A 12,143-nucleotide genomic window follows, 5' to 3' on the forward strand; every position below is an offset into this window, starting at 1 on the left:
GGGCCTCAACTATTTACAATCTATATTAATGGCTTGGATGAAGGGACTGAGTGTATTGTTGCCACTTTCGCTGACAATACAAATATAGCGAGGAAAACAAGTGATGAGGAGGATGCAGAGAGTATGCAAAGCAATATAAATAGGTTAATAATAGGTAAATATTTGGCAGACAGGATATAATGTGGGGAAATGTGAGGTTATCCACTTTGATAAGAAGAATAAAAATGCAGAATATCATTTAAATGGAGAGGGTCTACAAAATGTTGCTGCACAGAGAGATCTGGCTGTTCTTGTATTTGAAACAAAGTTGGAATATAGGTCTGGCAATTAATTCAGAGGAAAATGGAATGCTGAGGAAATGAAGTACAAGAATAAGGAAGTCTTGCTAAAACTGCACGAGATGTTAATGAAATCACACTTGAAAGAACTGTATAGGTTTGGTCTCTTTCTCCCCCTTATATGATGGCAATTTGAAGCTTCAGCTTTAAAAGGTTAAGCAAATTGGTCATATTCATTAGAGTTTAGAAGAATGGGACATGATCTTAATGAAATTTCAAAGGCAGAAGGGGGTAGAGTTTGACAAATTAGGTGTTAATGAAATATCCATTCATGGGGGAATCATGAACTAGAGGTCATAGATTCAGAATAATAGGTTGCCCATTTAAAATGGAACATAGAACATTGCAGCACAGTACAGGCCCTTCAGCCCACAATGTTGTGCCGACATTTTATCCTGCTGTAAGATCCATCTAACCCTTCCCTCCCACATAGCCCACTTCTCCATCATTCCCCCTTATGAGGAGGAATTACTTTTCTCTCAAGGTTATGAACCTTTGGGTGCTGGAGAGAGCAAAATATTGAACATATCCAAGGCTGAGATATTTTTTTTATTTAGTCTAGATAAAGTCCTTGGTTACATGTAACAGGTAGGAAAGAGGAGCCGAGGCCAAAAACAGATCAGTTATAACCTACCAAATAGAGCAGCAGGATCAAAGGAATGTAGAATCGACACTTCCTCTCCTATGCCTTGCACTTCTGTGTATCTCAAGGAAACTGATACTCAGTTAAGCAAAGAGGCAGTAGAGGGACTACAATAGGTAGCACAGATACAGTTCTGTGTTACAGATGTACATGTGGAAGTTGACCCCATATATCTGAATGACAATGCCAAGGTGGCACCATGTAATGTAAAAGAACGAAGAGGTTAAGGAGAGGTCACTGGGCGGTCAAGGTAACAGTGAATAGAAGCCATCAGGAGAGGTGATCTCCTACAAATTATGAGTGCAGCTAAGCTAGGCCTCTTCTGCAGAGCTGGGTCATGGTAGAGATTCTGGAAGCAAATAATTTATGCAAAATTCTCCATACAATGATATATTAAGCATTCTTACTGCAAAATTGCATTTATAAATATATTATGGTGTACCTCATTTCTAGATCATTCATCCTTCTCTTAATACCTATTGGTTTTCTGGATAAATGTTGTCGGAGATATGTAACCCATGGCAATCTTCTCACATACACGAAATAGAGTAATGAAAACCCCACATTGATTTTCACTTCTGAAAAAAATGGTTCTGCTATCTTATACATCTAACCCAAAATGGGCATCAGTTATATTTTAATTTATAGTGCCATCTAGTGTAAAAAGATTACAAGCTTTACAAGTCACGTAACCCCAAGGTACATGCACGTTTTCCTTTTCAATCAAATTAAGTTTTCCATCACAATAGTGTTACAAAAGTGAGAGTCATTGCACAGGTGTGGCAGGACCTGTGCAAATAAAAAAAATTGCAGAAGAGCTATCTGAAAGTACATTTTATTCCCCACTGCAGTTTAAAGCAATCAATCTGCTTACTTACACGTCTATATGTAGAAATTGCAACAGGAAAATAGGCCATTTGCCACACGAACACATTGTCTACCTAAAGTACTAATTCTAGGAATAAATTCCATATTCTTCCAATTCCGTGCAAAGATTCTTGTTTTACTTTTATCATCAAAATCTCTTGCATCAATCAATGGGCCCTTATACAAGGCCCTCTGTGACATGGAACTGCCAGCTTCTAACTACATCACATCATTATCCAAAACTGCCCTGTTCTTGAACCTAGTAAAAATGTTTTGCTGAGAGTCATGCTGGTTTCAACAATTATTTGGTTGTATATTAAGCAGTTAAAATAAGCATTTTATGAGGCTAGATGAGAAACTTCACTATTTTGGAAAATAATTAAATGACATCAAATGGCACAAGAACCTCTCTCATTATTTAATAGGGCCTTCACCAGTTGTGCAACTTCATAGGCTCAATTCCTAAACCTATTTTAACTGGCTTTGGATTGCAGATTGCATTTCCTCATCACATTTTCATTGTCAAATTAAAAACTCCAATGATGAACTGCAGAGAGGAGCAAGCAGCAGGTCTACATCAGTAAAGCCTGAATGAGCATCAGCTCATTTTATTCATCATTTCCTACCAATGTTCAATTTTACCTGGTTAAAATGGAGTGAACTATCACTTGCCCCACCCTATCAAATTCAAATGGTCAAACAGTACTGGGATTGTAACTTTGGTGAACTACATGATTATCAATAAGATGCACATTTTCAGTATACTAAGCAATATTTGTAAAATCAACTCATTCAATTGTTTTTACAGTTAGCAAATATATAACATGTAGCTTACCTTTCTCTTCCTTCTTCACTTCAGAGTCAGATCTTTTGTCTGGAAGATTACAAAAATTATTTCATTGATTAAGGAAAATGGCTAAAATGCGTCACTTATACAGATTGTTATATAAAGTTCTTTTCCTTAAATTTGCAAAAACAATCAAGGCAGCAAATTGTATTTCAAGTACCACCCTCAGGAGACTAAGACACACTGATCAATGCGAGACATTTGACATGTAAGACGATGGCTATACTTTTAAATAAAGGAGTGGGATTAACCCCATTGTACAAAGCAGGCATCCCCCATGTAGGTATGACACGCACACTAGAATCATAGTCATGCACCACAGAAACAGGCCCAGCCCACTTTATCAGCATCAAATACCAAGCACCCATTTAGACTAATCCTTTTTTCACCCCACATCCCCATCAACTTTCCCCAAATTCTACCACCCACCCATACACAAGGATCAATTTAAAGAGGCCAAGTAACCTACCAACTTGCACATTTTTGGGATGTGGAAAGAAACCAGAGCATCCGGAGGAAGCCCACGTGGTCACGGGGAGAATGTGCAAACTCCACACGCAGCACCAGAGGTCAGGATTGAACCCAGATCCCTGAAGCTGAGACAGAAACTCTACTGGCTGTGCCACTATAAGTAGATTGCACTGTAAATATTACTAGTCACAGCCAAAATGAAGCAAGGATATGTTTCCTGAAATTGGCACATAGGACTTATTGTTCCTTGCCATTCCTAAAAAGAGCAGCAATGGTTCAGAGCAGGAGTCCGGGTGGCACAGGTTTTCCATACACACGTTTTCTGTCGCACAACACCAAAGTAATACTGGAACTGGGTTACAATGACAAGGAAAACACCAAGTAATTGACTATGCAAATGCTTAAAAAGCAAGTCACTTGAATGGATGTTTCACTTTAAAATTTGAGTACTGATTGACTAAATGACACCACACCTTTGCAGCATAATAAATCAACTACAACATCACTTATTCAGCTGTCTAAATTTGGTCTTTAGATACAAGATCTGCCTATTCAATAAATTTTTAGCAATGATCTTTCCCAAACATTTCTAAAAGGTTAATATCAGCACTGCATATAATAAAATTACTATTTTGCATTCAAGGCTTTGTGGAAATCTAATTAAGAGACCTGGTTTCTGTAAGCAAGAGGTTCACAAACTTTTTTTATTGCGCTGTGCACCACTTCAGGGGAGGTTTTCCTGCCCCCTCCTCCTCTGTTCAAATTTAATGTTCATCATGTTTTCTAGGTGCTGCCCACTTCTCAATTTACATCTTACCACCATCAGCCCATCCCAATAGTTTGAAATCCTCGGCTTATATTGACTTCTGTGCAGAAGCTGCAGGCAGCAATGAAGCCAAACTTCCATTCCTAATTGCAGAAATAAATTGCTGGAGGAACTCGGGTCAAGCAGCATCTGTGGAGGCAAAGGGATGATCAGCGTTTCGGCTTGAGACCCTGCATCATCTCAACCCATGGGTCCTAACGCAGGGCCTCGATCTGAAGTGTCAACTCATCCCTTTGCCGCCACAGATGCTGTCAGACCCACTGAGTTTCTGCAGCAGATTGTTTTTTGCTTCTGATTCCAGCATCTGCAGTCTTGTTTCCATTTCTATTTTTTTTCAAAACAGTATAACATTAAAATATGTACATCTTTTGCTTTATGGTTATATTTAAGTCAGAGCATAACTATATTCACTGTATTTACATAAAGAACTACAATGACTCAAAGGTAATTCTAGAACATTTTATTTTTGAAAAGTGACATATCCAAAGAAACATTACATTGAATAGCTTTGCACCTAAACTTTATGCAACAGACTAAAATTATATCAATTGCAAATGCAAAGTATTTCTTAATGCTAGCATGATTTTTGGCAACAAGTTAGAACTGCTAGCTTAAAAGTAAGTTAGTGCCCATGTAAACTTTTGACTATCAAGTCATTTGTAAGAGAACCATGATCCTTGACCGAAATGAAAATAAAATAGGACATGAAAAGCAACCTTTGCTAATGATAGCAACATTTTGCATTTAAGCTTTTACTGTCCCAGCTCCTTAACAAATATCCCACCTTCTAATATTATGGCTTTTTAAATTTAATACATTTCCTTTAATAAAAAATAAGTACCATACACTATTAAGTTTTGTCCATTTTCTGCCACAAGGCTATCTAAATGGCATATACAGAAATGGCAACATATCACAGCTGGTAAGTTTTATTGCTAAACCTGACTGATTTATTATGTGAAATTTAATTTAGTCTAAAAAGATATCTTACTAAAAAATAGTGTTATAGTTGAAATCTCCCTGCCATTTGCAACCATTTTTACAAATACACCCGTTAGTCTGATTAAATACTCATCACACAGAGGCTTTGCAAGGATCACTTAGTCTTTCCATACAATAGCTGTATGTAGCACTCAAGCTGAATGTGCACTCAAATATATAAAAAAAAATTTTCAGTCATTTCGACCCAAAAGTTACGACTTCTCCTTTTAAATGGTTGCATTTTGTTCAGTTTTTTTCTTTAAATTTACTGCATATACTCATTGCAGTCCACCCTAATAGTTTATTAAAATAATTCACATTTATAGATTGCTCTTTCATTTTAGTGTATATATTATATTTGTGTAACAATTCCACATTAGTATTAGAGCAGACTTTGCTTGAGACCATACGGAAAGACTGATTGGTAACAATTCTCACTGAAAAAAAATCACTCCCATCATTAGTATCACATGATTGAGTTGATACAGCCAGAATCTTTGCACTGGAGAATTTATAAAAGCACACAATTACTAAAAAGGGTTAATTTCTAAAAAACCACACACATATATACAACTTAAAAAATATTATGTACTGATTGAAAAATATTCCACATATCCTTAGTGTTCCATCACATTATCTTCCATCACAGAGATCTCACATTTATAGTGGCTGTTTTAAGAACAAAAATAAAATTAAGTGGAATGTAGAGTGGCCTGGTCCAAATGATTTTTTGAAGTCTTTGTGATGAGTTAAAGATCTGCAAAACAACACAAATTTTTAATTAAAGTCCTGAAAATCAATAGTAGAATTGGCTGATAATTATAATTCATCTGCACCTTTAGGTAATTCTTCATTTTCTTGTGAATTCTGCAAAATGCTTTGTAGTTTTAAATTCTCAGTGATTAATTTCTCTTGAACTTGTTTTATGTTATAAACAAAATTCCATCTGAAGCACCAAGAGTACCAGTCGAGTTTTCAGATTATTGTTCTAAAATGCCACATCTTCAGGTACAGATTTGCATTAAAATTACTGTGCGATTCTTCTATTCAATTAAGTACATAATCCACAGATACCCTGCTTACTGCTGACTAGAAGAGTACCAATCCATTATAGGAGGTCTTGGTTACTCAAGTCCAAGCACTCACAAGTACTTGGAAAGAAGCTTCCCCTCTGGCTGCAAGCTGCTGTGCTGGGAACTTGGAACTCGCACAGCAATGAAATGATGATCTTATCCCAACACAGCATGGATGTGGAGTGAACAACCAAGGCAATGTGCAATGTCTGCCTCAATGAGCTCAACAGTGGTCTCTAGTTGTTGAGCGTGTTACCATATACAAGTGTCAAGGCTGGGGAGAGTTGTGCAGTCAAGAGGGGTAGACCACAATTTACATTACACCCAATGCGAGATGAAAGAGACCATAAGATCCAGATGATCTGATGAAGATATGAAGCAGCCACTGCCAGCCCTCATCAACATCAAGGGCATTGTGCCAGCCAAGACCCAGTCCTGAACCTTGCATCTGAGTGCTGAGTGACCACTTTGCACGCCCTGTCCCTTCCAATACCAGCCTTCACAGGCAGCCACTGAACATTACTCCACACTAGGCCACGTGACAATGAATCAGGAGGAGCAGGTCATTCAGCCACTTACACTGCCATTTAATAAGATCATGGCTGATCTTTTACCTCAGCACTATATTCTTGTACGAATGCTATATCTTTTGATTCTCAATATAAATTTACCATCACAATTATTAAGATGCTTGCAATATGACTTCAGCCATAAATTATCTCAACACTTTTCTCATTTAACTGAAGTCTTTTATCTAATTAACCACTCCCCAACATTTATCAAGGTTAAGACTGGTATTTATAAAAAAAATTCTAAGAACACTTCAAGCAAAAAGGATTCATACAAAGACAAATTTAACACAACTTCACACTTAATGGTTAAATATGCATTTTTGTTTGGATATGACATTTAAATACGCATGTACAAATTATCCACTTTTACACATAACATACACATCCATGACAAGGCACAGCTGCTGCCTCAACTCCAGCAACACTTGGGAGGGAAAGGATTGGCTGCACTCCTCTTGCATTCCTCATTTTTGGCTCATATTTTATCAATCTCTGAATATATCAGTAACAACCTCAAATTTTTAAATGTGACATCTTGACGTCCAGGTAAAGTACATCCGTGTCATCATGCACCAATCTCTTCTTTGTACCCTTTAATATTCCTTTGCCAAATATCCATCCACTACCCATTTGACTGCAGATAATGAAATTGTGCCAGGTTTATGTGTAGGATAACTACAACCACCATAGACCCAAATACTCAATTACACAAAAATAACTGATTGCTCAAAGAGCCACATTTATTTAAACTTTTAATGTTAGAAATTACCTTCATGTAAAATTAATTATAAAGGAGAACATTAAAGTTTGTAATGATTTTCAATAGGTGACCACAGTTCCATAGGTAAGATTCCACTGCTGGTTGGTTAATATGAGCCAACTGTCTATTTGCAAGGAAAGTGCAAACTCTCACTAAGAATTCTGTTTCAGTCATCAGCTCATTTCAAAATTTCACACACGTTGCTGACATTTTCAAAGTTTGCAATATGAGAGTATGGAATGAGGAATGAAGCAGCTTTTAATTTTAAGAGACCAAATGCTGCTGTTGAATATTTCCTGGACCCTTGTGTGGTGGCTTAGAAGAAACCATGGATTTGGAGCTGGAATACATAAAGCACAGAAAGATGAAATATTTCATTTGCATAAGGAAACCCCTTATTTTGTATTCATGCCAACTTTCAGGTTTGTTGTTCAGTGGCATGAAAAATTAAAATGTTCTTCTCTGGACTGAGGAAGAGTAAAAGAGCAGCATTAACTAAAGGGGGATAACATTTAAAGAGGAATACCAAGTACAATGCAAGCAGTAAATCACTAACCACAGTACACACCACATTTCATTCCACGACAAAACAACTTGCCCAACTCTTGCATTGTATATGCAAATGTGCAGCTGCAACTTGATGCCTTCAGAGAAGAAAAACTTCCTTTACCACAATTAACTATTGCATGTTTATAACCATGTTAACATGACTCCTCTAACTACTTGCATATTACATAAACACCTTTCCCTATCAGGCAAAATGTAGGCAGGTCAATGATGTTATATCCAAATGCTAAAAGTCTGAATTTTACTGAAGGAGTCAGTTTCCCACAACTATGGAGAGAAAAAGTCATCATCGACTCCTTGAGCAGTGTTGTTTCTTGGCGCATCACTATCGCTCTATTGTCGGACATAAATTAAATATCAAGACTGAACCTATCGTCTTTGGTCCTAATCACAAATTCCCTTCCCCAGCCATCAACTCCATCTCTCCGTAGTACTATTACTGAACTATACGCTTCACAGACTTGGTATTGTGTCTGATTCTTGGACCACATATCTGTAAATGCCACCTGACTTCTGATGAAAGGTCTTTGACCTGAAGCTTTAACTGTTTTCCTTCAAGAGGTGCTTGGCCCATTGCATTTTCCACATTTTTTCAGATTTCCAGCATATGCTACATTTTAATTTCCCACCCCATCAGAACTCATCTGCTGCTGACACCCATACTGGAGAATCCATGCAAGGAGATGATAGAGATAGGGACTGTGGAATCCAGGGAGCAATTTGAAAACAAGGATCAGAACTCTAAAACAGAGGCATTGCATAATTGGGAGCTAGTGTGGCTCAGCAAGCACATAGGAGGTCAGTGCTCGGTAGGAGCCAGTACACAGGCAGAGTTTTAGAAGATGGGATTTCAGAGTAGATGAGGAAGAGCAGCAAGGAACTTATTAGAAGCTGAGGTGTAAGATCTGCCTTTTTCCTCATTCCCATTACCCAGAGCCCCAAGCAGAAATTTACCTATACAAAGAAAATAGCTGAGGTATATAATTCTAATTATAATTATGTTAGTCCTACTCCCACCTTCAACTAGGCTGGAAACAAGGTTGAGAAGAATAAACATGTAGTTTCACCCATGTAGAGATCTAAAACCAATGGCACAAAGGAAAAAAGTAACCAAACCAAACAGTCAAGCAGATTGAATGCTACAACTGAGCACGCAGTTTATTCCAACAGTAAAGAGCACATTAATACACAATCCCACAGTAACATTTATAGAGTAATATAATCTATGATTTGCATCTCCAAAACACTGGGTCAATTCAGAAGATTCAAGGTAGACAAATAGAGTTAGAGAATAATGAGTAATTATAAATGAGTTGTAAGAAACAACTGCTAATATTATGCGAGTCAAGAATAGTGTATTTTTATTATTAGTCATAAAAATTGCAAATTTATCCCCTGCATCAAAGAAAACATGTAACAACACGAGAACGTATAATCCACAGTTGCAGGAAGCTGCGTCCTTTAATAAAATTTAAATATATCACTGACCAGCCTACTTTTTGTCGATATGAAAAATGAGTATGGAACATGCAAGCAGTTTGAAGGAGTCATGATAACTTCAAAACAAACATGCAATTGTTACTGGAGGCAAAAGAAGCTTTTTTTTTTTCGCAGAAGGCACCAACCTGTATTTTCTGATTGCCTGAGGAAGTGACAAAGAGTCAGCTTTCAGAACAGGTACAGAACATATGGCGAATATCTTCTCAGTGTTGTCAAGTAGGGAATTCCACAGGATTTTGGCAACTCAGAGGATGGCTACATGCCCAGGCCAAAATAGTCTGTAACTTGAAGGTGATTTTGGAGATGTTGACATTTCCAGGTGTCAGTTGCCTTTGACCTTCTGTATGGCAGAGGTCACAAGATTGAGAAGTGCTGTTATTCAACCTTTGGTGAATTGCTGCAATGCATCATATGGATGACACAGTGCAAAGGTGGGGAGTGAACATTAAACGTGTTTTTGTGCATCAAAGAGATAAATAGGAAAATAAACCTAAACGTTGGGCAGATCTAGCTGCATGTGGGTGTGGATTGCTTCATCAGAGGTGCTGCAAATGGAACTGAAAATAGCACAGAGAACATCCCCACTTCAGGCATAATGAAGACTAGAACACAGGAACACATGAAACAGAAGGGTAGAGCAATTAGCCCCTCAAGTCTGTTCTGCTATTCAACAAGATCACGACTGATCCAATCTTGGCTACTTCCACGCTCTTTGCCCATTTAGAGTCAGAGTAATACAGCACAAAAACAGGCCCTTCAGCCCAATGCCCATCTAAGCTAATCCCATTTGTCCATATCTCTCTAAACTTTTCCTATCCACGTACCTGTCCAAATGTCTTTTATAAATGTCATTATCCCTCAACTCACTTATAGTTCAAGCATCTGTCAGTCTGTTGTTAATATAAATAGTTGAGGCAGGCTACACTGACCCCTGTAACACTTCACTAGATACTGAATGCTAATCTGAAAATGACCCATTAATTCGATCTCTATTTACTGTTAGCCAGACCCCTATCCATGCCAATGTACGATCCCCAACATCATGTACTCTTATCTCATGCAGTAACCTCCTTTGTGACACTTATCTAATGCTCTCTGGAAATCCAAATGCACTTCATTCACTGGTTTCCCTTCCCCACGCCCCCAGCAAATTTGTCAATCACAATTTATCTTTCATAAAACTGCCTTGGCTCTGATTTTCTGCTATTATCGCCTTAATGATGATTCCAGTATTTCCCCAATGATGGACATTAGGCTAACTGGTCTTGCTTTCTGTTACTCCTTTTCCTTAAACAGTAATGTTGCATTTATGGTTTTCCAATCCCCACCAGAATTTTAGTAGATTACAAGTAAAACATCCATTATTTCTGCAGATACTTCCTTTAAGAACCTAGGATGCAGACCATCAGGTTCAGGAGCCTTTTGCCTCATTAGCTTGCCCAAGTACTTTTCCTGTATTTGTAGAGTTTAAGTTCCTTCCTCCCTAAAGCCCGTTGATTATTTATCATTATTTGGATGTTTTTAAATCTACCCTGAAGATTGATCCAAAATAATTTAGAATAGTTATCATTTGCTTATTTCCCCATTTTCCAGTCTCATCCACTAGGAGACTGATGTTTGCTTCAGCGACCCTCTTCCTTTTGTAAATCTGTTATTTACTAGTTTACTTAGATACATCATCATTTCATTTCCCCGCCCCCCCACCCAGTTGTTGGGAAAAAGAACTGATGATGTTTGGGCCTATAACACTGCCCCGAGGTGGTACTAGGCCTCCAATAACCACAACCTTTATCCGAGTGGATAGTTTTCTTGCATGATGGTCAACCTCTAACTTTTCTAGAGGTTCTAAATGCCAAACTAGTTAAATGATGCTTTTGTGCCAAGTGCAGTCACTCTCAATGCACCTCTGGAAATCCTGTAACAGCCTTGCTCCAATCATGGACGCATAATGGGGACTGAAACCAAGCAGCTCTGGTAGAACCCAAATCGAGTATTACTGGTCAAAGCTAAGAGAACTCAATGCCTGTTGATAGAGCCTTCCATCACGATGCTGATGATCAAAAGTCAGCTCAGAAGTGATAACTATGCAGATTAATCTGTCCACCCATTTGTGGACAGGACATATCATTTTGTTGCATATATTCAAATACTGCACCTCTACTGGAACTTGATTAGAGGTGTGGCTAGATCTGGAGCATAAGTTTTCTGGACTACAACTACTGCCAGGATGTTGTCATTTCCCATAATGTTTGTCTAGTACTGTGCTCTATGCAACTGTTTTGCAGTATCATGTGGAGTGATTCAAATTGGATAGGTACCAACTTTTATGATGGTGGGATCTCAAGGCAGTGGCAGAGGTGGATCACACCCTTGCCACTTCTAGCAAATATACGAGCCTCATTTTTTGCACTATACTCATCCTGGTTTCACTACCATGTATGATCTGTACACTCCTGGTACCTCTCCCTGCCATTAGTTATTTAATCAACAGGAATTTTTTATGATTGGATGCAGCAAGAAGAACAGTGTTCTTCAAATCTGTTGGCTGTGGCATTATTGTCACTCCTGTCTCGTACTATAGCTTCACAAGGATAACAACTCATTCCCAGGTTATGCCTGATGCTGCTCCGGACATCCTCTTCTATATTTCTCACTGAACTAGAAGAGGTCTCGTTTTGATGATAAAGAGTAAAGGAAA

General features: G+C 38.0%; 1 protein-coding gene across 1 annotated transcript in view; it reads right to left on the reverse strand.

Moving 5' to 3' along the window:
• The window catches only part of LOC127574074 (aspartyl/asparaginyl beta-hydroxylase-like), a 180,044-nt gene that overhangs the window by 53,314 nt on the left and 114,587 nt on the right, over positions 1 to 12,143 (reverse strand). Inside the window, 1 exon segment of the mRNA XM_052022718.1 lies at positions 2,684 to 2,722. Within this exon segment, the coding sequence (XP_051878678.1) occupies positions 2,684 to 2,722 (39 nt within the window).

This window comes from Pristis pectinata, chromosome 9, assembly GCF_009764475.1.
Source record: "Pristis pectinata isolate sPriPec2 chromosome 9, sPriPec2.1.pri, whole genome shotgun sequence".
Classification (NCBI taxonomy): domain Eukaryota; kingdom Metazoa; phylum Chordata; class Chondrichthyes; order Rhinopristiformes; family Pristidae; genus Pristis; species Pristis pectinata.